Source organism: Propithecus coquereli, unplaced genomic scaffold, assembly GCF_000956105.1.
Source record: "Propithecus coquereli isolate 6110/MARCELLA unplaced genomic scaffold, Pcoq_1.0 Scaffold482, whole genome shotgun sequence".
NCBI lineage: Eukaryota > Metazoa > Chordata > Mammalia > Primates > Indriidae > Propithecus > Propithecus coquereli.
Window position 1 is genome coordinate 849,614 of NW_012150641.1, and position 26,289 is coordinate 875,902.

The window sequence follows — 26,289 nt, forward strand, 5'->3', positions numbered from 1 at the left end:
CCTCCCTTTGTCAATGTCGCCTTGGCTCAGCTTCCCCCACACCCCGTTCCTCTCACCTCTCACCTAATGATACCTGCGTCCGCCTATATCCCCCCACCACCACTCTGTCCCACACCTGCTGAATGCCAGGGCTGTCCTGGGCCCCTCCAAGCTCCCCCAGACTGAAAGGCAGCCTGGCCCCAAGGTGCTGCCTTTCCGTCCAGGGGGAGGCCCAGGCGAACCAGCTCCGGCCCTCAGTGAGGTGGGCAGTCGGGGTGGAGAGGGCTGGGAGCCTCGCTCTTGAGCCCCTTCTCATCTCCCCTCAGATGGTTTTTCGCCCAGGAGGAGAGGCATGGCTGAGGGTCCAGGGGCGGAGCTGTCCATGTGCTACCAGAAGGTCAGTGTGCGTGGGTGTGGTCAGGAGGTGGCCTGGAGACAAAGCTAAAGGAACCTTCTGCCCCTTTTCTTGAAGCTGCCCCTAGAATGTCCCAGCCTTTGGAGAGTTTTGCAGGGCTGGGGGTTAAGTTTACCTTATTTCTAGACAAGGAAGTGATCTGATATAAAGAACAAGGGGGCTGGCTCCTTGCTCAAAAATATCTTCCTTGGTAGCTGACCAGATGCTTGAACTGATGTCACTGGGGTTTTTTCCCTCTGTATTTGAAAGGTGGAACATGCTCTCTGGGGCTAGGAATTCTGTGAGCCTTTGTCTGCTAGTCCCTTATGGGACCTCAGTGACACAGGCAAGACTCTTAGGGCAGGGGTGGAAAGCAGGCGGGAGAGGCAGACTGTGGATGGGGGGATGCACGGCGGGGAGATGTCCTGAGGACCCCCACCTGTTCCCCAATCCCCCTCCCCAGGGCCTGCTCAGCCACCGGCCCCGAGAGGTCACCATTTCCCTGCGGGCCACTGGTCTGGTCCTGAAGGCCATTCCAGCCAGTGACACAGAAGGTGAGGAGCTGGGAATGCAAGAAAAAAAAAGAAGGAAGGGACAAGAAGGGGGTAGTTGGGGAGAGCAGAGGGGAGAAGGCCGAGCAATGGGGATGAGGGAGCCCCCTCATGGTCCCTGGGGCCACGGAACTCCAGCTGAGCCCAGGGCTAGGCATGGGTGCTGCCCGGGGGGCCATGTGGTCCCTCAGGTTGCTCACTGTGCCGTGACCACATTCTGGCACTGGCCTCTGACTGGGCCTCTGCAGCCTGGTGGGACACAGCTGGAAGGTGGAGGGACCCCAGGAGGAGTTGCAGTTTACCTCCTATGCAGGGGACAGTTGCATTGTTTAGAAATTTTGGATTTTGAATGTTTTCCCCAAAATTTTGGATTTTGAATGTTGTTCCAAAAAAATTACGTTAATAAAAGATGCCAATTTACATGCATATAGTAAATCATAAATATTAGCTCTTACTATGAGATCTTGGTCTCTGGGAACAACGCAAGGATGGCAGCATGGATCACTAACCATTGCACACATTTGCCAGAGGCCAGGCAGCCTTCTGGGTTCAACATTTTAACTCTTTTAAGCATGATCATCCTATGATGTAGGTATTAGTATTAGCAACTTTTTTACTGGAGAGGAAACTGAAGCAAAGAGAATAACTTACTCAAGGTCACCTCTGTGAGGAAGAGTCAAGACTGGGATTCACACCCAGATATTCCCAGGCAGGAGTCTGTGTTCCCACCTCCCCACTGCCCCACACTGCCTCCCTGTGATTGCCAAAGCTCAGCAGACGAGACTTAAGGGATGTTAACCACAGATGCTTGTAGAAGATCATTCCAGAACAAATTAGAAAGTTCACTGAGGCAGTTATAGCTCATGACCGCTCTATCCCCAGTGTCCAGCTCGTGTCCTGGCACACAGTGGATACTGGATAAACATTCACTGAATAAATGAAGTGCTACTTATACCCAAACATTTGTTTTTTAAAAAAGAATGAATAAATGTGGAATATTCTAGAAGAAACATAAAATGAAAACATGCACTAGCCAGGCTGGAATGCTTACAAGGAAGCCAATGCTAATTCCTCCTTCCCTATCCGACTAGGAGTAATTACCCTGTCTCTAAAACCCTCTGTGGCATTGCTAGCTCTCCAATTATGACACCTCTCTGTGTATGATGCATTTGCGTTCTGAATGGGCAGCATGGCGCCTCAATTTTCTTGGCATCTGGCACAAAGAAAAAAGTCAAGTATTATCACTTCCTGATAAAATGGCTTTCAGGTGAGTTAAATTTGTGGGTAACATATGAAACTGTTTCACAGTGAGACACTCTTGAACCATGAAGGAGACCTGTCATTTTGGCAGTAGCTCATATAACCTAGAGGTGGTTAAGGAGCAGGGCATCCTAGCGCAGGGTCAAGAGCCAGATGGGCAGGGCTCAAACCTCAGCTTTGCCACTTACCATCTGGGTGACCTTGGGCAAGTTACTTGTGACCTTGCTACCTGTTTTTATTTTTTTCACTTCTACAATGGAAATAATGGACACTAATTTGTGTGCATACAATGAACAATAAATGTTAGCTCTTGTTAAAATTGTATTCCTTCTATTTCCTTCACAAGACTCTCACTCCTCCCACCCGTACTCCAGACCCTATCAGAACTGGTCTGGTGATGCCAGAACCCCCTTAGAGGCACAGACATCTGAGGACCCTCTTTAGCTGGCAGGGAGGGATTAAGCCCAGCAGGAGTCACAAAAGTGAGTTTTGACTCATTATACATTATTAAGAAAGTCAAAGAAACACTCAGCTTGTTGGGACCAATGTCACCCCTGGTGACTCTGTCCTGCATGACATCCTGAGCTAGGTATTCCTTACATCCTAGCATGCCCGATGGTGGCAGGGAAGTTCAACAGAACCTTCATCCTTTGAAAAAGTGGTGCAGGAGGAGATGAGAAAGGTGGTGGTTGGGGGTTTGGGTTGGTGATGGCTGCTGGGCCTGGGGGTACAGAAACCTGTGGGTTCACCAGAAAAGGGGGATGGGGGATTAGGAAGGAACTGGGGCTTGGCTGGGATCCAGGTGGAATAGCAAAGTGGGGGCCGGGCAGGGTGTGGGGGGTTACACTGGGAGTGAGGGGTCAAGATCGGTTCATGGAGATCTTCTTGGGACTGAGAATTGCAGACTCCCCTGCTTCCCTGGAGGCCCAGTCACAGCCCCCGAATTTCATTCCATTTCAGGGCCCTCCCAGCAACCCCCAACTGCTGCCCCTGTGACAGACCATATATGTCTGAATGTCAGCGTGACAGAGGTTGTCAAGTCCTCCAACCTGGCAGGAAGGTCCTTCTCTGTAAGTACCTGGTGGACCGGGAAGGGGGGTGGCCAGATGGGGACCTAGGTAGGTGGCCGGGAGCCGGAGGATGGTATTCCAAGAAAGCTGACCTCTGAGTCTTTCTGAACCTTTGCTACCGAGTGGGTCTTCCTGTCAGAAAGAACCCACTTTCCAGTCAGTCTGTCTGAAATACTGAGCGCCAGCTGGTAGAGGGAAGGCCCTCCATGTGCTGACCGTCTGAGGACCTCAGACATACCCCGATCACTGCAAAACACACCCATCTTCTGTCCTCTCCGGCCACCACACCCAGCCAGACTCCTAAACAACAGCTGCCCAACCTTTGACCAAATTGAGGCAGCTCTCTCCACCCCACTGCCCCACCTCCACCCCTTGCCCTTTGCCCTTTGCCCTTTGCCCTTACTGATACTGGTACAGACAAGAGACCCACATGCTTTCTCCCCATCTGACAGCCTCTCTGGACTTCCCTTCCCCGCTCAGCTCAGCCTTGGAGCTCCGTGACTGCACCTGAACCTCGTTCTCACTGACGTCCCCCAGTGCCACACAGCCCCCACCAGGCTCTCACTCCATGGCAGGGCCAGCCACATACTCAGTCCCTATGCCCAGGTGGCTGAGTGCTTCTGGAATAAATCTTGCATCCAGGATGATTACAGCCACAGCCAAACTCAGGCCTTCCCCCTCCCCTGATCCTTGGGATCACTCAGCCCTTTTCTCGCTACCCTCTCCCAGCTCCTCTCCTCCTGTTTGCAATCTCTTTTCTCCGGCTTTGGCCTCTCCCTCTCTGCTGCTCCTCCCTCTTCGCCTACACATGTGCTCGGATCTTTTCCATCTTAAAGAAAAGCAAAAACTCTCTGTCATGACCCACCCACCTCTCTAGCTACCTGCTCTATCTCCTTCTCTCCCTTCTTGGTCAACCTCCTTGAAAGAAACCTCTAGAAGAGTTTCCACTCCTTTAACAAGGACCCTTCTAGGCGCGACGGTCTGCTTATACTCACTCTATCATAGCAAAGTCACCTCCATGGTGCCAAGACCCCTGGTCACTTTTTAGTCCTTACATTTCTTAATTCTTTTTTTCTAAAGATAACATTTTAACCTATAAACAAAAGTTTTATTATTTATTTTAGGAAATACAAAAAGCACAAAGAAGTAATTCACTAGTAGTCCCAATTCCTGGAGAGGATGACCATTAACATTTTCAGGTGTAAACACCCAGCCTTTTTTTCAGTATATTTGTATATAATCGAGAGCTACAATACATACTGGTCTGCAACTTGATGTTTACTCAAAAATATTCTAAAGCCTTGTGAATATGTCTTGGTGGGACCTTGCTTATATTATTAAATATGTTTTGTGTCATTAAGTACATTTCATTAAATATTTATTATATGATGGTTGCATATGCCTGTATAATTATTCAAATGAATTCTTACATGACATTTAAATAAGCTCTCATTTTTCACTACTATAAGCATAGTGTGAGGAACATCCTTAGGGAGAAAGATGTGCTAAATATCAGAGTTATGCCTTTTTAAAAAAATGCTTAGAAGTGAAATCACTCAGTCAGATGACATTCATATTTTAGGACTTTTTATATATTTTGCTAATTGCCCTCCAGAAAGTCTACACCAAGTTCTGCCCTTGCTCTAATGTTTGAGTGCCAGTTTTGCAGCATAATTAACATATCGATTGACTTTTTTGTCTTTGCACATTTGATTGTCAAACTTTCCATTATTTTAATTTGTTTCTTTCATTACCAAAATTAGTAAAGTTGAATAATTATCAATAATTTATTGATAATTTCTATTTCTTCATTCATGTATTTCCTATTTATATTCTCATCCTATATTAATACTGTGGTGTCTTTATTTTATAATAAGAGGACATTAACCCCTTATTTGTCATATATTTTGGAAATAATTTTCCCAGGCTGTCTTTTAATGCTTTTTTTCTTTTTTTACCCAAAAAAGCTTTATATTGTGATGTAGCAAAACCTACTAATCACTTTCCTGTAATGATTTCTGACTCTGATATGTTTATATATGACATATGTCTGAACATCACATCTCATAAAATTTAAGACATATCATAATTTTACATACTAATAAGAAACAATGATACCTAAACTATGAACAATGCTTTCTTATCACATTGCTTGCAAAATACTTCCTAATTTCAGAGATGTTAAAATATGGGGGAAAAATATGTTTTAGAATCAATGAAAATGGCATGCCTATTTAATATGTATGCTGTTGTTTCTTTCACGTGGTTTAATTCCTTCTTTTATTTCTTTACTCAGTTTAAACATTTTTATTTTATAATCTGATTTATGTACTTACATTATCTGTAATTAGTGGGTGTCTAATCCTTCTGTCTACTGCGTTCGCTGACCCTCTCGGTAGCTTTGTTCCTTGTATGTTTCCTCAATTATGAGCTCACATTTGTTGGGGCTTTATCTGTGGGAAACCTGGGTGGAAAAAATGTCCTTCTAGAGAAATTCTGTGTTTACTCTGCATTTGCCAAGTGCCCCCATGATGATATCAGCCTAGGACCATATTTTATGTCTGGCTCAGAAATTTCCAGACCATGAGGATAATGTAAATGTGTACCCCAAACCCACATCAGGAGGCTTTTCTCGAACTCCTGACCTTGAGCCATCCACCCGCCTCGGCCTCCCAGAGTGCTAGGATTACAGGCGTGAGCCACTGCGCCTGCCCGGCCCCCAGGAGGCTTTTCTGATGCACTCATAGCACAAGCCAAAGCAGACAGGCCTCCTGTGGTCTCCTATGCCTGCTGGAGTTCTTTTTTCTAATCCTGTCTTCACTGAGAGCGTGGCCTTTAGGAGTCCTTGAATGGAATCTCAGTTTCAAATCCCAGCCTTGTCTTCCCATCCCCCTGTGGCTATTGAAACCCCAGCCCCTAGATTCCTGAGATTAGCAAATGCCCCTAGGACAGCCAAAGCATCTGATTGACTTCTTTGGAATTTATTGACATTTTCTTCATTGCTTGGCACATAATCAATTGTTTGATATCCTGCGGCAACTAAAAAATACACGTGTTTTCCATCTATAGAATATACAAAGTATGACGTTTAATTATTAAATCAAATACATTATATTACTGTAATCTACAAATTTAAAAAATGTTTTGTCCACTTCATCTGTGCAAAACTGAGAGGAGTTTTTCGACATTCCTGCTCTGATTTTGCTTTTGTCAATTCTATCTCCATTTCTTTGAACCTGAATTTTCTTCTAATTTTTGATGCTGCTGTTATCCAATATGATGCCTTCTTATGCCCGGTCTTTGTATGAGACTATTTTTTTTTCTTTCCTCTCTGGAAGCTTTGGATGCGTCATTTCATAGAGGGTTCTGGAATGTCACAGGAATATAGTTCAGTGGAATCTTTTTTCATTCATTATTTTGCCCCTTTGATGGGTGTTCTCAGTGTGGAGACAAGACATGCATCTTTCAGTTCTGAGATATTTTCTAATGTAATTTTAAAAATAATTTCCTCCCCTTTATTTCTTTGCTTTCTCTTTCTGGAACTATAACTAGTCAGATGTTCTGTTTCCTAGACTGATGCTCTAATTTTCTCATCTTTTCTCTCCCAATGTCCTTCCATTGTTGTTTCCACTTTGGGGGAGTTGTCTTCAAAGTCGTTTATTGAATATTTAAACTTCACAAACTCTTTTTTGTTTTCTGGTGGTTCAATTTCAATAGCATTCTATTCTCGCTTCATGGACGCAGTACCTTCTTGTATCTCTCTGGAGATATTAACTATGGTTTATTTGAAATTTTCTTCTGCTCCCTGTATGTTGTCTGTTTCCTCTGAGTTCCTGTTTTCTATTTGTTTGTTGTGGCCTCTTTCTCTCTCTCTCTCTCTCTCTCTGTACTGCTAGGGGCTGTCTCCAAATATCTGATGATCCTTGGCTGTCTGTTCACATTCATGAGTGGGGCACTAAAGTGCTGAGTTAATGGTGAGCTTCTCAGTGGGCAGTCAGAAGGCCACGGTCTTTTCCAAGGGGGAAACCTAAATGTCTGAATTGGCAAGTCTCTTTTCTAGGACAGTTTTGTTTTCCAGAGATGAATCCTTTCACTCCCACCTTGGGGAGTGAAGGGGGTTGAGGGGATGGGCCGGCTGTCACTCTGGAGCTGGGTTGGGCAAGGGGATTGGGGGTTTCACCAGTCAGTGAGCAAACTTTCATGCAATCCACCTATTTGCAGTACAGCACTTCACTCCATCCTCCTCCATCTGTGGTCTCCCCAAGTCCAGAGTCTCTCTGGTTCTGTTTCTCTGGTCTCTGTGGCAGGGGGAGGGTTCATTGCTTGGCTGCACAGGGGGAGTGGGAACCTGAGGAGTCTAACTACCCATCATGCCAGCTTTCAACCAATTTCCCATTGTCAGGCCCCTTCTCATCCCCACCGTGTGTGGAACCAGCTATCTCATAAGCCTTCCCAGTGTGGACGCTTATGTGTGACCTTCTTCTTCTACAAGTTACCCACTGCCATTTCTCTGTCCTTTCTCTGGCTACAAGATTGTGGTCTAGGACTTGAAGTGCTTTCTAATTTCACCAAAAGTGCACCTCCTTGTTTTGAGCTGAATTATAAGAGGGAAAAAAATGAGAAAATATATACTTTGCCATTTTGAAATCAGAAATTCTCATCTCTTTATTTTTAAAACATTTTAATTTTATTTTAGATATGCCTTTTATAAATGGCATATAATTTGATTTTGTTCTGATTCAGTCTGAAAGTCTTTGTGGGTTTTTAAAAATATATGGTAAAAAAACACATAATGTAAAATTTACCTTCTTAACCATTTTTAAGTATACAGTTCAGTGGTGTTAAGTAAATGCTCATTGTTGTGAAACACATTTTTTTTTTTAACAAATGAGAGTTTAATCCATCAATGCTAACTTTAAGTGCTATTTGAGCTTTGCCATTTTATCTTGTGCTTCCTGGGGTTTTTTAAAACGCTTTTGGCTGGTTTTTTATGTTTCATTTTGCTATCTTGTTTGGGTTTTGTTTGCTCATTACCCCCTTCCCTGATGATTTGGAAGTTATATGTACTTCTTCTTCTATCAGTGGTTACCTCTAAATTTAAAATATGTACATTTGAAATTGTGATTATATGTTAACACTCAGATGAAGCTGTCTTCTAGCACTGTCATAGAGGTTTCCCAGTTTTGTATTCCTTTGGTCAATTTTGAATCAGTTCCACCACTAGAACTGAAGCCCTGTTCTCTGAGTCTTTAAATACCCTAAATCCATAAGTTCAGAAACACCATGTTCTTATAGTTTTTTATCTACATGTCTGATTATTACTCTTTGGCCTCTTCCTGAACCCTTTTTCCTAAATTCTTATATAGCTACTCTGTTCTCAACTTCTATCCATGGCTCACTTCTTCTCTCATTCCCTGGACTGTTACAAATCCACTTAGAAAGATCTAGTACAATTTGTTAAGGACTCCCAAATCTGTATCTCCTGCTCTGACGTTTACCCCTGAGTTTCTGACTCCTGCATTCACCTAAGTTAGCCTGAACTGGATGTCCCACAACACCCCAAACGCAAGACATTTAAATCCAAAGCCAATAGCTTTGAATAGCTGAGAGCTCTCTAGAGCCAGACTGCTTGGGAGCAGATCTTGGCTCTGCCATTTACCAGCTATGTGATGTCAGGCAAGTTACTCGGTCTCTCTGTGCCTCATTCAGTGTGATTACATCAAACGGGGATACAGTGTCCCTCAGTATCCACAGGGGATTCGTTCCAGGACCCCTGAGGATACCAAAATCCGTGAATGCTCCAGTCCCTTAGCCTTCCGTATCCGTGGGTTCCACATATGCAGGTGTGGAAAGGTTCGACTGTAATATTACGACATTGCCTACCTCATCCAGCTGTTGGGAGGATGAAGTGTTTGTGGCACATAAAGCTCTTTGAAGAGGGCTTGGCTGAGCAAACGCTATGTATGTGTTAGCGGTTACGTTCATTTCATCCCCTCCTTAGCTCTCTTCTCTCATTTAATGGCACCATAATTAACTACTCACCTCTGCCAGAAACCTGGGTGTCATCCCTGATGCCTCCTCTTCCTCGCTTCCCTGCGCCCTGCAGGTTTTCTCTCTCAAATACTTCTCAAATCTTTCCCTTCCTCTCTGTCCTCCCCGTTCTGGGTCCAGCCTGGTTGACAATCATCCCAGTTTACCTGGGACTAAAGGGGTTTCCTGCATTTGGGACTTCCAGTGCTAAAACCAGGAAAGTCCCAAGCAAATCAGGACAAGGTGGTCTGTGTAGGTCTGACTTTCATCCATCTCCTTTTCCTGGAAGATGCAGGAGCCTCCCAGCTGGTCTCCTGGCACCACCCCAGTGCTCATTATGTCCACTTTCCCATCTCTGCCCACGTCACTGCACACTTAAAACCCCTCTGCCATTTCCCATTCTCCAAGGGCAGAAAATCTCTATGGTGTTGCATAGCTTGGCTCTTCTTCCTCTCCAGCGCAGCTCTGGCCACTCCCTGTGGGGCCTTCCCTCTGTGATGTTTGGGAGTGTTCCTGAAGCCACACCTCTGTGCCTTTGCTCACACTGTCCGCTTGACCTGAAGCCCCATTCCCCCTTCCTGTTCCGCACCTTCTTTCTGTAGCTCCCACTCATCCTGCCAGGTGAGACTCAGGTGTCATCTCCCCCAGGAGGCCTTTGCTGATGCTCTTCTCCCTTCCCCCACTCCTTGGTGGGCTAGGTGCCCCACCACCCTGGGCTCAGGGTCCTTGTTTTAGTTCCCCATTTCCCCTGGCTTTCTGTGTGGTGTCTGGCACACAGCAGGGGCTCACCAGATGTGTGTCCCAGATGTGTGTCCAGTGATCTATTCCACCCACCTTATCCCAGATCTCATCCTGGAACCAGAAGCTTACTCTCCAAGGCAGCCCATCCACTGCAGCAGAGCTCTGATTGGCTGACAGGTCTGCCTTCTTCAGCTGAAACCTGCTTCCTGTAGGGCAGCCCAGTATTTAAGCTTTAGGCTCCAAGGTGGACCTGTTTACCCTTAGGTTGCATTTCCTCTTTCGAAGTCAGTTCCTTGCAGTGGTTTCTGTTTTCAATGACCTCTTTAAACAACTTACTCAGGGGCTTTTTGAAAATCTAAACTTATCACTCCATCGAGTTGCCTTTTGTCCCTGCACTGGCTTGCGGCGGGCGGGGCAGGGAATCCCAGTAGCCGGGCTTTCCTCTTGGAACTAGGCAGGTCCGTGTGCCTGTTCCGTCCAAATGGATAGGATGAAAACCACTGAGCAGCAGGGGGAAGCTCATGGGGAGCGGGAATGAGGCATTCCCAGTGTGGAGAACAGCATGGGAGAGTTTAAGGGTCAGCAAACATGACCATGGCTGGATTGGAAGTTTGATATAGAACAGTAGTGAGAAGAAGGCAGCAACAGATTTGGGGCATTGGGGCGTGGAAGGCAGGAAGCCACCAAGACAATAGGAGACAATCAGCAGCATTTCGCCCATCCCCTTACCTTAATGAGACTGGGACCCTTTGCATGCTCTGCCTCTGGCCCTTTCCACTGGTCTCCGTGGCCATATTCATAGACTGAAATCCAACTCTCCTATGGGCCGACGCCAAGCAGGTAGGGTGTGTCCAGGTACACAGACCACAACGGGGAAGGAAAAGGCCTCTGCCTACACTGCGGGCAGGTGGGAGGAGGCCTGAGACTGCACGTGACGGCCTAGAAGGCAGGGCCAGGTCCTGCCAGAGACACTCAGAGCAGCCTGATGCAGGAGAAAGAGCATGACATTGGGAGTCAGGGAGTTGCGTCCCCCACCTACCACTGTGCCACATTCAGTGGGTCTCCTTCAATGGTTCCAGGCCTACGTCTCCTCCCTTGTGGAAACTGTGAGTGTCCCTCACCAGGTCCTGTCAGTTCAGGTGTGGTCCTAGTAACGATGGAAACTGAAGGCACCTGGCTTCCCCCAACCCCGGCTCATGCAGGACTTCAGCCCCCTGCAGTCTCTCCAGGTATTTCTGGAAGGTCAGGATGACGTCCCAGTGCCAGCAATCATCCCGTTAGCTGTCTGGCCAGTGCCCACAAGGTTCTACCGCCTGTCCCCCTGACCACAACTGCCCATCGTGGCTGACAGCTCCAGGGCACCAGAGCTGGCACAAGTTCTGTTGACAGCAGGGGAGGAATTCCCTCTCCCTGTGTGTTACCTTCTCTTATGGGGGCCCCCGTCTGACAGAGGTTTGGGTAACTTTCTGTCTTTACTCACGACCCACCCACGCAGACGCACAGGAGTCTATGGGTAGGTGACAATAAGAGGGCTTGGCCTAAGAGACAAAGGAAGGAGAATCCACAGAGGGTTCCCTCCCCTCTGACAGCTGAGGCTTCATTACTGAGGCCATTATTCATGCTTGGCTCCTTCGTGGAAAATTATAATTAATAATAATAACCACCCAACATTAACCAGAGCTCTTACCATGTCCCGGGCACTGTTCCAAGCACTTAACATATGCTGTCTCAATCTTCACAACAGTCCTGAAAGGTAGCACAGAGAGATTAAGAAACATGCTCAAGGTCACACACCCAATAAGTGGCAGAGCCAGGATTAGAACCCGGGCAGTCTGGCTTAGAGATTGTGCTCTTGACCCTCCCCCCAGGGCCTGCAGACTTCTGGCTGGCCCACCCCCACCTCTACCCCAACAAAAGTTCAGCTGAAATGCCCACACACGCTCAACCCCACTAGCTGAGGCTGCTGCTCGAGCTTCTGCTATGCGGTGATGAGACAGTGGATTAACTCCATGGTTCGCAGCCCTGCCTACGCCAGAGATCTTTTTAAAAAATGCCCATGCCTGGGCTCGACTCCATGTCACTAAAATCAGAATCTCTAATTTTATGTTTTTGGAAGGTGACTCTGTGGGCAGCCAGGGTTGAGAAGCTTGGATGGGATGGACTCCGAAGCCTCCAGGCTGGAGTCTATCCACAGCAGCTCCATCGTCCTGTGGTTGTAAATCACCGAAAGCTGCTGTGTGTGTGTGGAATGGGCCAGCCACCTCTGAAAGCCCCAGGACACCCCAAGTTCTCTGTCCAATGGGAGGGGGCCTGTCTGGGGCCTCAGGTTGGGGGTTAGAAGGATGCCTGGGGCTGCTTTCCTTCAGCCTGGACTGAGGCTTTGCAGGTCCTTGGCTGCTTTCTAGACCCTCTGTGTCTGCCCCAGGTAAACAGTGTTGTATGTGTTATAATTTAGTGCTGAGAACTGGAGTCAGACTTATAAAATCCCTGAAGTACCCCAAATCCCACACATAACAACATGCCTGTCACGTAGAAGGTGCTTAGAAAATATGTGTCAAATAAATCACACTCAAACTCAGGTAACTTGACAACCTGACAAGCACCATCCACAGCATTCCAGTTTGTGTTCAAAATCAAGGGCAACAGGTTGGAAAAGAACTGCAGAAATGATGTGAGATCCATGGGGAACCTAGAAGCAGTTTATGCAGGGCTGTCACTGCTCAGAGTCACTTTCAGGAAGACAGCCGGGACCCCATGTGCCAGACCAAAGAAACACACCAGATTGTTGTTGGCAGGGCCTTTTTTTTTTTTTTTTTTGAGACACAGTCTTGCTCTGTCGCCCAGGCTAGAGTGCCATGGTGTCAGCCTAGCTCACAGCAACCTCGAACTCCTGGGCACAAATGAGCCTGCTGCCTCAGCCTCCCAAGTAGCTGGGACTACAGGCGTGCACCATGCCTGGCTAATTTTTTCTATTTTTAGTAGAGACAGGGTCTCACTCTTGCTCAGGCTGGTCTTGAACTCCTGAGCTCAAGTGATCCTCCTGTGTTGGCAGGGCCTTGTGCTGAGCAAAGATGACACTCACATGAGCCATCTCTTTGTGGCAGACAGTGACAAACACCTTCCGGACGGCCAACATCCAGATCCAGAGCCAGGACCAGAGGCTGCTGACACTGTTGCTGGACAAGGACAATCAGCGCACTTTCCGGGATGTGGCCAGGTGAGGCAGGGCCTGCCACTGCTAGGGGTCTAGGCCCTATGGGACAAACCAAAGCAGGAGCCAGCTCCTGTCACCTCCTGGTTCTAGCCCAGGGCACCTTGTCAGAGGCAGATCCTGCAGCCAGGCAGGTGTCCCTGGTGAGTGTGAACTTAGGCCACTGCCCCATGGCTTGAATCCAGGAACAAGAGGCAAATGAATGGCCGACACTAGGCAGCAGCTGACATTACATTTTCCCAAGATTCCTAGGCATACACTCAGTCTGCAGCCCTCCTGATCCAGCCCCCTCGTCGGCACAGGCCCGTCCACATAGGCTGACTTTCTGTGGCATCTGTGCCCCAGTTAACTGGCCCTTACTGGCTTCCCCCGGGGAGGTGCGTTTGGGTCAGGAAGGCGTACACAGAGCAGCTGGTCCAGGCATCTCCTCTCTCTCAGTTAGCCCAGGCCCCGGGCATTCTTTCTCGCCCTGACTCTTCCTCTTCCTTCTGCATGGCCCCCTCCTCTATATCCTATGATAACGGCTCTACCTTTCAAATACCCTGGGCAGATTCGATCCCTGAGACTGGTCACCCGAGCTGTTCTCTCTTCACCCGCAGATTGGAGGTTGCTCCCTGCCCAGAGCCATGTTCCGGAGTCCAGAAGCCCAAGGCACCATGGAGCGGTTCACATGGGCAGAAGGAGATGGAAACGGTCAAAGCCAAGCCCAAACCCCTTCTGATGCCCATCAACACGTTCTCTGGTGTCGTCCAGTGAGCCTTGTGGGGGCAGCAGAAGAGCTGTGTCCAAGTGCGGCAGGCCCAAGAGGAAGGATGCACTACCCCGCCAGCCCCCAGACACTCACACCAACAGCCAGAACAAGGCCAGCTCCCGGGGGCAGCTTCTGGCCTTGAGCAGGAGCCAGCAAGTGCCTGGGAGCACAGGGAGCCTGGCGTGGGGACAGGGATGATGGAGAAGGGCCCACACAAAGGCCTGAGGACTGCCCAGGCAAAGCTGCAGCCACAGAGAGCACACGTGCAAAGCCAGCTTCTCACACGCACGTCTGCTCCTCCACTCATTTTCCACTCCCACTTCTTCCACCGCCTTCTCCCACGCAAGCTCCCCACCCAGCCCTTGAAACCAAGGTTAGTGCTGCTGTTTTGCCAGAGCCCTGTGGCCCAGGGGAAATGGAAGGAGGTAAAGCCTGCAGCGCCTCCCACCCAGCGTCTTCCCTCCCTGCTCCTGGGCCGCTGCCCAGAGCATGCACCTCCAGGCAGGGGCCTCTCCCAGTTGAGAGGAGAATGTCAGATTCAATAAATGCACACTAAACTGTTTCTGCTTTCATCTAATGCCCAAGTAATATTTGTATTTTAATAGAAATTGGGGTAGTACTTAATATCACCCAATGAATCCGCTTAGGCCAGGTGAGAGTTCTATGAAGTCGTAACTGGTGTGTTCTGTCTCCTGCCCCTTCTTCGTGGGACTCTGGTTAACTGAGGGACCAGCATTGTCCCAAAACAGATGAGGGAATACAGGGTGGTTTCAGAGAAGCCAGAGATTAAAGGCATCAAAATTCTTGGCTTTTGAGTTCAAAAACGGACATTCAGGTGTAAAATAGGAACGATCAATGACACAGCTCCAGTGTCCTCACCCCTAGGACTAGGTATGGGGTGGGGGGAGAGTAACAGAGACGACAAAAAGGCTTGGATTTGAGCCCATCCCTATGGCCTGGACAGAGTGCCAGGGGATGGTGGGGGTGGGGTGGTGGAAGAATCCCTGTTAAGCCTGGGGATCCCAGAGTAGAGAGGACAATTCACTTTGGGCCTCATTGCCCTGGGAGTGGGGGCAAGTGCCAGGGCACATTGTCAGTGCCAAGGAAAGTGTAAGAGGGGCTGCCTGGGGTGCACAGGCAGATGGACCCAAGGGCAGCCTCAGAGTCCCTGTGCCCCCATGGGGCAAGGGGAACAGGCAAAGGATTTCCCAGGTAGCTGAAAGCAGACAAGCCCAGGGGGTCTCAAAGGGGAGGGATGCAGCTGTGGGTGGCAGTGTGGAGCATGGCCCCTGAGGGCAAGGTGTGGAGCCAGGGCACCTCCAGGGACACCATCGTGGCAGAGTGCCTGCCTCCCGGTGGAGATGTGCCCAGGACAGGTCAGGACCGGGGGGGCGAATGGATGTGATGGCCCCCACTGAAGCTGCCTGCAGCAGAACTGTGGGAGGAGAGGGACTAGGGACAGTCCTCAGAGTGACTGAGGTGGCTTTAAACCTGAAATGACTGAAACTAGGTGGCTAGATTTTTTTTTCTGCAATTGGGGTGATGTAAATGGATTCATATCAATTTGAGCATTCACAATCATGAGGGTTTTAAGGAAACATTTGCAGAGTTTACCGGTTAAGGTTAGGTGAGGGCTCTGGGACGCTTCCCCAACACCCTGTCTACCAGCTTACAGTGAAAGCAAATCGTAGACCAAATTCTGTGACACATACACACACTTGTTGACAAGTAGCCTCCACCCCCACCCCAGCCAAATTGGGTGCTCTGAGCAAACATTGTATGAAAAATTGATATTTTGGAGCAAAGCCTACAGCACCCTTCCAAAGGACTTGAATTACTGGAATCTCTAGATTCTTATACCCTCTTTGAGCAAGAGAGAAAATACCTCTGAAAAAAATTATGCCAATCCACATGACATGGACACCACTAATGTCATCAGTGAAAAACTGTTTCTAATATCTAATGAAGCCACTTCTGTTGATGTAAGATTGTTGAAGTGCTTGTATTAGCTGCCTCTGGAGCATGGCTTTTTGATTAAATGCCAGCTAACCACCTCTGGAGTGTGTTCTCCCAAACAGGGTCCCTGACTGCCCTAGGTGTGGATTTAAACTATCCAGTGCATACCTGCTGATCAGCTGCAGGAAGTGCCACCAGATGACTGCCCTCAACTGTCAGCCCTCTTTGGGGATTGTCCCAGCTGAAGAAAATTGCATCACCCAAGGTCACTCCCCTTCCAGGGACAATATGCATCCAGCGAAACAGTTCTAAGCCCTGGGGACAAAAACACCTGCCTTCCGGGAGATTTGGTTCTGATGGTGACAGGCAATAAACAAGGCCAGTACAAGCACTGTAAACCCGCATCGTGTTCGGTGGCGCTAAGCGCAGTGGAGAACAATACAGCAAGGAAGCGGGGTGCGGGAGTCTCGGCGGCGGGGGTGGGGACACATGGGTATGAGATTGGCAATTTCACTTAGGGTGGACGGGGATGATGCCTGCGGGGATGTGCCCCCTGATCAGGGGACGTTTGAGTAAACACCTGAAGAAGATGAGGGAAGGAACCTAGTGGGTATCGTTTATTCCACTCTCGTTCCCCTCAGCCCGACCCCGACGGTTTCCCCGAGGCGGGGCGGGGGCCGGCATAGCTGGGTGCGCACCTTGCAGGCCCCAGGCCGCGCCCCTCGTGCACCTGCGCACGTCCCGGAAGTGGGGGAGGGGCGGAGGCAGCAGGACGTGGCAGGTGCGGCCCGCAGGTGCGTCTGCCCCGCCCCCGCCGCGCCGCTCCCTCGGGGCGGGGCCACTTCCGGGCCGGCGGCCGGACGTGGGGGCGGGGGCGGCCGTTGACCTGGTGACCGCGGCGCCACCTGAGGCTGGAGGCTGCGTCCGACTCGGTTGGAGCTTCGGAGCCCCGGAGCCGCCCTCGCGGGGACATGGGGCCGCGCCCTCCCGGGCCGCGCCCGCCCTGCGCGCAGCTCCCTCCGCCGGCCCGGGTCTGCCGGGTCTGCCGGGTCTGACGGGTCTGACGGAGCCGCGCGGCCATGAGCGCCAACCCCCGGTGGGACGTCAGCAGGGCGCTGGGGGTGGCCAGGCTTTTCCACCTGGTGTGTGGGGTCCGGGATGCCTGCGTGACCCCCTTCCTGACCCTCTACCTGAGGCAGCTGGGCCTGGCCGCGCCCTGGGTGGGCATCCTGATGGGAACCAAGCACCTGGTCGCAGCCTTCTGGGCTCCCTTCTGTGCCTTCCTGGCCAAAAGCCACCAGAAACGGAGAGCGCTTCTCGCAGGCTCGCTGCTCGGCTCGGCGGTCGCCAGCCTGCTGATGGTGCTGGTCCCACCGTTGGACAAAGAGCTGGTGTACCGCTCCTGTAACGGAAGCGGCAGCGTGACCACCACAGTCGTGCCACTGGGGGTCACGCTGACTGTGAGCATCACCGCTGCCCCAGAGCCTGACTCAAACCACCCAGCGGGGACACCCAGCCTCCCAGCCAGGAGGAGCCCTGGAGTCCTGGAAGCCTCTGGCTTCAGAAATGGACCAGGCGAAAGTGACCAAGAAATTTCCAGTGATCTGCACGGCTATTTAGTGGGCTCCGTTGAAGGAGTCAGACCCACATCCCAAGGTCTCCTCCATCCTGTCACCCCAGGGGTGAAAGACAATCCCTGGGAAGGTACTTTTGAGGTGGCCAATACCGCCCTCCCTTTGCTTCCTGGGGGCACAGCAGTGGGAAGTCTGGCCAACTCGTCGGCGGCCAAGGGCAAAGCCCAGGTCCTTGAGCTCTCCTTGGAAGGGCTGCGGTGGACTTTCATCCTCTCCTTGGGGTCCGTGGTATTCTGGGAGCTGCTGACAGCCCCTCTGGAGCGGGTGGCAGATGACAGCCTTTATGAATACCTGGATTTTGTGGATGCCACTGACCGATACGGAAGCCTATGGATCTGGAGATTGCTGGGCATGTCGGCAGGCGCGTGCGGCATCGCAGCCGTGGTGGGGCAGCTGGACTGCTTCCTGATGACCAGCACCCCCCGGGGTGTGGTGCACTTCTACGGCTACTCGCTGGTCAGCACCCTGGCCTTACTGGTGAGCCTTGCCTTTCCCGTTCCTATCTGCCGGCAGCGGGAGCACAGCGACAAAAGCGTCAAAGCACGGTCTCTTGTAGGGAGCAACCCTCGCCTCATTGTCCTGGCCTTCACTGTCTTTTTATTAGGAGCTGTCACCAGCACTGTGCAGAACTTTCTGTTCTGGCACATGGACGACCATGGGAGCAGCGAGCTGGTTATGGGTTTCTCTGTCGCCCTCAGCCTGCTGGGGGAAGTTCTGCTTTATCCATTCAAAACCACGTTGCTTAGGAAACTGTCCAGGGTGGGCACGGTGGGGCTGGGGCTGGGCTGCCTTGCCGGGCAGCTGCTCTACTACTCCTTCCTCTGGAGCTGGTGGTCTGTCCTCCCTGTTCAGGTCTTGAGTGCCATCAGCTACGGGGCTCTGTGGTGGGCAGTTGGGGCCTCGATAGAGGCTCTGGCCACTCCCGGCACGGAGAGGCCTCTGAGTGCCATGTTCCGAGGCCACTTTTACGGGAGTGGCTCTAGCCTGGGAAGCTTTGTGGCGGGCTTTGTGGCCATGCGCTTCAGCCTGGCTGTGCTCTACCAGGCCTGCTGCGTGGCCCTGCTGCTCTGGTTAGCCTTGTTCCTGTCCATCCAGCCCAGGCTGCCCCAAGAGAGGAAAATCAACTATTCGAAGCTGCTGGCCATGGAGGCGAGTGACAGCAGTGACTCTGAGCAGGGGACAGAACGGGACTGGCTTGTGAAGGCCATGAGGGAGGAGCACTCAGACTGGAAGGGCTGAGAGAGTCAGAATGCGCTGATCTGGGAAGGACCTAGTGCACTGGACAAAACTCAGTCTGCTGAGGACAGAATCCTGCTGTGAACAGCAGGGAGCCCTGGGAGAGAGAAGGCATGTCTATGCTGAAGGCCAAGCAGGATCATCTCATTGCATGATTTTCTTTACTTTTTTAGTAAAAGGAGATTTTACATCCCGCTATTCAATCTTTTTTACACCATGGAGGAAGAATACATTTGCTAAAAAAAAAATGTTTCCTTTGTACTGACTATATTTTGATGTATAAGGTTTTCGAGAGCTTTAATAGTCCCTACTCTGTTGAATTCAGCAGTGGCTAAAGTGATCACATCAAATTGGCAGTGCCAGGAAGGCCATGGGGACCTGCAGGATTCAGTTGGCAGAGAGGGCAGCTGACTTGGATGAGCCATGGCAGTCCCAGGGGGCATAACGGCATGAGCCTGGTCCTATAGAAGTCATGCTGTGGGCAGGGAAGAATGATAATGAAAACAAACTCCTCTCTCTCCCCACTGATGTATACAGTAGCCACACTCACACCTAAGTACTTAAGTTTCCAGCAAGAGAAAATAATAGGGAATATACTGTGTGTTGGAGGGAGGGGAGGTTAATATGTTTCATTCTTACTCTCAAATGTGTATGGCACCAGGGAAAGGATCCGTAGAATCGTCATCCATATTTCCATCGGAGTAAGGGCAATTTCATGTCCTTTGGACTCACATTTTGCATGTTCTGCCTCACAAGAGCACATAGAGATTTTAACATCTGCTTTGATTGGGGTGCAGCAGTCTCTATACGGTAGGACGCTGTAGGTACTCCACACTGGACCTGCTCCAGGCTGCTTGGTGGCGTTTTGAGAATGGCAAACTAGTTCTATCACCTTCCCAACATCCCCAGAGTCCTCCCTGAGCCCCAGGGAAGGGCCCTTTATTCCAGAGGCCAGTCCCCAAGAGGCTAATTCTTCTACCTTATAATCAGCTAAATATAGGATATTGGATTTAGTTAGAAGAAGCCTCACTGTACAAATGCAGATGTCTCATAGCTGGAGAAAGGGAACCAGACAATGAATGTCCACTGGGTCAGAAATGGTTCTAGGATCTTTATTTTTTTTTTAATTTTCCCTAGGAAACTATAGGGTACAAATAATAAAAAAAAATTACCTCTGCCTTAAGCAATTAGAGATTCATTTGTCTGACATAAGATGTGCAGGGGTAGGCACTTCAGAGTACAGCTGCTCAACGATGACACTGAGGACCCAGAATCTTTTCATCTCTTCACCACACTCAGCTTGTAGGCCTCCCTCCCATATTTGTACCTCATAACAACAAGATGGCTGCTGCACCCTCAGGTCTTTCATCCATGTTCCAAGTAGGAAGAAGAGGGAAAGACAATAGGATAAAAGGAGAAACAGGAACAAGTGTTGGTATCAGAAAAATAAAAGCCTTCCCAGAACTCCTCAGCTGACTTCTGAGTGCACTGTGTCACACGGCCACCCCTAACTGCAAGGGAGTCTGGAAGGCAGAGTATTTTTAGCTGGGAACAGTTACACCCCAAGCAATATTAGGGCTGTGGACAGGAAGAAGAGGGGGCTGGACATAGGATTGGCAGCTAGCAATGTCTGCAGCAGCATCAGTGGTGGAATTTACAGTCGGGTCTGACTTATTTCAAAGCCTGTGTTCCCTTCACCCCAGTAAGTCACCTTCCCCACAGAAATGACTTTAGCGATTTGACCCCCACAACAAATCAAATTTGTTATCTGCATTTTACAAATGAGAAAATGGAGTCTCCGAAAAGTTACACATTGGGTCACTGGCAGAAACACTACCAGAGTTCTGATCTTACATCAAATTTAGGGCATTTACTTCTATGCTGGTAGTTCCCCAACCTGGCTGTCCATCCAAATCTGGGAGCATATGCAAAAAGCCAGTTTCCTGGGTTCCACCTGAATCTCACAGGAATCTGTATCTTCACTGCAATCTCCAAGTGATTCTGATGTGGTTAACCAAGACTTGTCCACTCAGTTGCCCCCTGCAGTTCTATCCTTCTCACCAGTTCTTTGCCAAGTGCTTCTAATGTGCAGTGAAACAAATACTAGCTCCTGAGTGGTTACTGTAGGCTGGGCACTGTTCTAAACACTTTCCCTGTACTAGCTCATTTCATCCTCAAAGCAATCAGAAGATGTAGTCGCTATTAGCATCTCCAGTTGACAGATGGCAGAACTGATGGCTTGTTTGAGGTCACATAGCTAGCAGGTGGTAGAGCTGGGATTCAGATCCAGCCTGGTGGTTCCTGGGCCTGAGACTTTAATCATGGCGCTATATGGCTGAAAAATTGGAAAAAAAGAGAAGGAGGGAAAATTAAATATTAAGATCGAAGGCAGTTGTCACTTGAGATTTACTGGATAGTAGATAGCATTTGCTATGTAGACAGAATATACAATAATGCCAAAACACACGTATGTGCTCTTAACATAAACAAAAGGATGAGGAATAGGAATTGGCTTAAGAAAAAAGTTAAGTTAGAAAGTGTGGTTTAGTCCGAAAAAGAGGAAGGAAGAGAAAGGAGTATGGTGGGGTAGCGAAGGGCTGTCATGACTGAAGGATCTACAAGATTTTATGGGAAGGATGAGATGCTGAGAAACTTGTGTTTGGGTTATTTAGTTAGAATTTGGCTGCCCTCCATTTGTAAAGATTTGCGCACCTTGCCGTGGGGAATTCAAGGATGAATAAAACGCATAGCCCCTGCCCTCAAGAAGCTAACAGTCTGACCAGGAGATTTACTTACATATGTACATGTGCAAGGAAGCACAGGATGGTGTGGAAAATGCTGCACAACAGCACAGCTGGAGTTTAAGAAAAGGACAGATCATTTCTGACCCAAGAACCCAAAGAAGATTTCATGGAGATTATGTCTAAGACTAAGCCTTCAAGGATAGGTAAACTTTTAACAGGTAAGGAGAGGGTGGTAACTCGAGAGAGGGCTTCTAAAATAGCGTCAGCAGACCTACGGACTTGGGGAAAGGCATGGAGGATACTCAGAGAATAGCAAGAAACACAGTTTGGCTGCAGCAAAGGATTTGGACAGTGCTAAAATGCAAGGCTGGAAAGAGAGCCTGGGACCAGATCATAGAGGGCCTTGATTCTGGGTAAACCATGGAAGGTTCTGGTCAGGGTCATGACAGGTGAGGGCTACACTGAGCCTTTTTTTAAAAAATACATTTATTGAGGTACTGTTGAATAAACACATGTTTAAATTGTATAATTTGATATGTTTTGACATATGCATACACCTGTGAGACTGTCACCACCATCAAGATAGTGAACATATCCATCACTCCACAAATTTCTTCCTGCCCTTTATAATTCCTCCTCCCTAGTTCCCTCCACCCTGGTCCCAGGCAACCACTTATCTGCCTTCTGTCACTATATATTAGTTTGCATTTTTAAAGCCTACAGTATGGGCCGGGCGCAGTGGCTCATGCCTGTAATCCCAGCACTCTGGGAGGCCGAGGCAGGAGGATTGCTTGAGGTCAGGAGTTCGAGACCGGCCTGAGCAAGAGTGAGACCCCCCCTCTACCAAAAATAGAAAAAATTAGCCAGGCGTGGTGGCACATGCCTGTAGTCCCAGCTACTAGGGAGGCTGAGGCAGGAGGATCGCTTGAGCCCAGGAGTTTGAGGTTGCTGTGAGCTAGGATGATGCCACGGCACTCTAGCCCAGGCGACAGAGCGAGACTCTGTCTCAAAAAAAAAAAGAAGTCTATAGTATGTGCTCTTTTATATCTGACTTCTTTCACTCAGCATAATTGCAATGACTTCCGACATCAACTACCCAGAGTTAGACTCAAGGTTAAGGGCACAAGACTGCCCTCACTTCAGACACCAGCCACAAGTTCAGGGTTCCCCATTCCCCTCTCAGGTTCAGTAATTCACTTCAATGACTCATAGGCTTCAGGAAAGCATTACACTTTTTATACTTATTGTAGCCAAAGGATACAAATCAACACCAGCCAAAAGATAAGATGCACAGGGTAAGGGCTGGGAGGGTCCCAAACATGAAGGCTCCATCTCCCCTGCCCGTGGAGGCAAGATGCATCACCCTCCAAACACATCAATGTGTGACAATATGCAGAGTGTTGCCAACCAGGGAGACTCACCCGAGCTTCGATGTCCATTGTTTTTATTAGAGCTTCATTACATAGGCGTGACTCATTGAGTCATTGGCCTGTGACTCAATCTTCAGTCCCTCTCCTCTCCCCAGAAGTCAGGCTGATATCAAAAGCCTCAAAGCCCAACCTTCTAATCAGGTTGTTGATCTTTCTGGCATGGTCCATCCCAATCTTAAGTCATTCCATTGGCATAAATTATCTAGGGGCCATCACGAGTCACCTCATTAGCATAAACTCAAGTGTGGTCTAAGGCCTCCCCACCCCAAATAACATATACACTCTTATAACTTGGAAAATTCCAAAGATTTAGAGCTATCTCCCAAGTACTAGGGACAAAGGCCACATAAATTCTTTATTATCCAGGATAATTATTTTGAAAGTAACCAATGTTATTGAGTGTATCAGTACTTCATTCCTTTTTATTACTGAGTAGTATTCCACTGTATGGATATACCACAATTTGTTTATCCATTCACCTGTTGGTGAGCTTTGGATTGTTTTCAGTTTTGGTTATTCCAAATAAAACTCCTATGAATATTCATTTTAAGTCTTCGTATGAACATATGCTTTCCTTTCTCTTGGGTAAATATCAAGGAGTAAAGTGACCACATCATATGGTAGGTGTATGTTTAACTTTTGAAGAAACCATTAAATAGTTTTCCACAGTGGTTACCATTCCCACCAGCAGTGCATGAGAGTTCCAGTTTCTCCATATCCTCACCAACACTCAGTAGGATCAATCTTTTTAATTTTAGCCATTCTAACAGGTATGTGGTAGTACAATCATCCCTCAGTATCTGAACGGGGTTGATTTTCCAGGACCCCCCCCCACCACCACCCAGAGCTACCGAAATTTGAGGATCTCAAGTTCCTCACATATAATGGCATAGTTTTGCACATAACCTATGCACGTTGTCCTGTACACTTTAAATTGTCTCTAGCTTACTTATGATACCTAATACAATAGGTAGGTAAATATAATAGTTGTTATACTGTATTTTTAAACTTGTATTATTTTTATTTTTTTTTCAATTATTTTGATCTGAGGTTGGTTGAATCAGTGGATATGGAACCAGTGGACACAGAGGGCAGACTGTGTCTCATTGTGATTTTAATTCACATTTCTCTAATAACTAATGAAATTGAGCATATTTTCATTGTACTGTGCTTTTGAAAATTAATTGGCAGCAAAGCAATAAACAAGAATAAAACAACCTCAGGGGACCACAAGAGCATAAGAGCACATTACGCATCAGACTGGTAAATACTTCAGAGCAGTTGTCTTCGTTCCTAGAGTGCTTTAAAGGAAAACATTAAAAACAAGAAGACTTGATAGCTTCATGTCTTGGATAGTTTCACATACCCACAAGTCTCAAGAAATGGACTCAAGCCAGATGATCTACTTTTTAATTTCCCCTAACGGTGGTCTACCATTACCCCTGGTACCCTGTTCCAGGAAAGTGGTTTTTAACATTGTTGGGCATATAGTTCCCTTTAATAATCTGATGGAGGGCTGGACAAAGTTGCTCATGCTTGTAATCCCATCACTTTGGGAGGCTGAGACAGGAGGATCACTTGAGGCCAGAAGTTCAAGACCAGCCTGGGCAACATACCAAGGCCTCATCTCTACAAAAAAATTTTAAAACTTAGCCAGGTGTGGCGGTGTGCATCTGTAATGCCAGCTACTCAGAAGGCTGAGGCAGGAGAATCCCTTAAGCTCAGGAGTTCAGGGCTGCAGTGAGCTATGATCACACCACTGCACTCCATCATGGACAACAAAGGGAGAGACCATATTAAAAATAAATAAATAGAGTCGCTCAGAAGCAAGGAAAGGGGGCAAGATGGTTTACATCTTGAATGGACGAGTGTTGGACAGGCGGAGTCAGTCTCCATGGAGATTATCTTTGATAACAGATTTCTTCTGGGGAATAGCTGAGTTTGTGGTTTTGTTTTTCAAAACTCTGCTTCAGCAAGATGTGAAAAAAAGAAGAGGCTATGGAAACTCAGCCGATTCCAGATACAATGATGGAAGAGGGCCACCGGGAAACCCTCCCTGAAGAATGGGTCGAATCAATCATCTGCGTGGCCCCAGTCCTCCTCCAATGGCTGGTGGATGAGGAAGGTAAATGTCTGCTCTAAGAAGCAGACAACAGGACATGCACATTCATAGCAGAGGGAAACCATCAAGAAGTGGAGGGCTGACCACGCTGGACGAGTGATGAATGTGTACATCTAAACAAGGATTGCTCTGTGTCTTCACAGATGAATGAGGTCATGCTGGGAATTCCCTCTGCAGGGAACTGGCAGCCTGTGATCTGTGCTAGGAACGTGATTGGTGAGGTGTTGCTATGGTTTTGATATTTGTCCCCTCCAAAAATCATGTTGAAATTTAGTCCCCAATGTGGCAATATTGAGAGGTGGAGCCTTTAAGAGGTAATGAAGTCATAAGGGCTCTGGACTCATGAATGGGTCGATGAGTTAATGGATTAATGGGTTATCATGGGAGTGGGACTGGTGGCTTTATAAGAAGAGGAAGAGAGACCTGAGCTGGAACATTAGCACGCTCAATTCCCTTGCTGGGTGATGCCCTCAGGACCCTGTAGAGAGTCCCCACCAGCAAAAAGGCCCTCACTGATGTGGCCCCTTGACCTCAGACTTCTCAGCCTCCGTAACTGTAAGAAATAAATTCCTTTTCTTTATTAGTTACCCAGTTTCAGGTACTCTGTTGTAAGCAACAGAAAACAGACTAAGACAGGCGTCTTCTGCTATAGAAGTAAAGCTTAAGATGTCTTAAGATGGGAGCTGTTTGCTCCCATGTCTGAAAACTAAGAGCCTTGGCCTCTATGACCTTCTACATTCGTACCTCTCGACCTTGACAGGATTCCCTCCTTTAAGCCAAGGTCACTCTGCCTCGTCCCCTCTCCCCAGGCAGAACCGCATGGCATTCTGGAACCCGAGGGATGCTGCAGCATCGAATTGATGTTCATCTCCTCCCCCTGAACCTGGCACTAAGTTCCTGGTCCGTGTGCAGAGCGGCCACATCGAGCCCAATGCACCTCAGCGCCAAGGTGGGAGGCAGGGGGACATGAGCCAGAGGGGCAAGCTGTGGCAGCTGGAACCTCGCGCCTGCGGGCATCGTGGGGGCTGCTGAGGAAAGGGGAATCTGGGTGGGCACCTTCAGTGCAGGAGAGACCTTCCCACTGGCATCCAACCTCCCCTTCAGCTTTGCTCACGTCGACCACCACAGGCTGCCCCTCTGCCCCTTGCAAGGGGCAGGGCATCCTCTAGGGCCTGGAAAG

The 26,289-nt window shown here is 48.7% G+C and overlaps 2 protein-coding genes and 1 pseudogene across 2 annotated transcripts in view; all 3 read left to right on the forward strand.

The window, feature by feature from the left end:
* PIK3R6 (phosphoinositide-3-kinase, regulatory subunit 6) overlaps window positions 1–13,992 on the forward strand; it is a 38,889-nt gene extending 24,897 nt beyond the window's left edge. The window contains exons 15-19 of the mRNA XM_012655643.1: window positions 306–376; window positions 837–927; window positions 3,121–3,254; window positions 13,130–13,242; window positions 13,836–13,992. Coding sequence (XP_012511097.1) covers window positions 306–376; window positions 837–927; window positions 3,121–3,254; window positions 13,130–13,242; window positions 13,836–13,992 — 566 coding nt within the window. The remainder of the gene's footprint in view (window positions 1–305; window positions 377–836; window positions 928–3,120; window positions 3,255–13,129; window positions 13,243–13,835) is intronic.
* Window positions 13,993–16,904: 2,912 nt separating this feature from the next.
* Window positions 16,905–19,019, forward strand: MFSD6L (major facilitator superfamily domain containing 6-like). Its single transcript, XM_012655634.1, has one exon. It carries the CDS (start codon window positions 17,023–17,025, stop codon window positions 18,814–18,816), a length of 1,794 nt encoding a protein of 597 aa, XP_012511088.1. The 5' UTR covers window positions 16,905–17,022; the 3' UTR covers window positions 18,817–19,019.
* A 5,812-nt stretch (window positions 19,020–24,831) lies between these two features.
* On the forward strand, window positions 24,832–25,287 carry LOC105819407 (annotated as a pseudogene).
* The last annotated feature ends 1,002 nt before the right edge of the window (window positions 25,288–26,289 follow it).

Excerpts from the sequence above, each read along its gene's own strand:
- MFSD6L (XM_012655634.1), top strand. The coding sequence starts at position 17,023 with ATGAGCGCCAACCCCCGGTGGGACGTCAGCAGGGCGCTGGGGGTGGCC.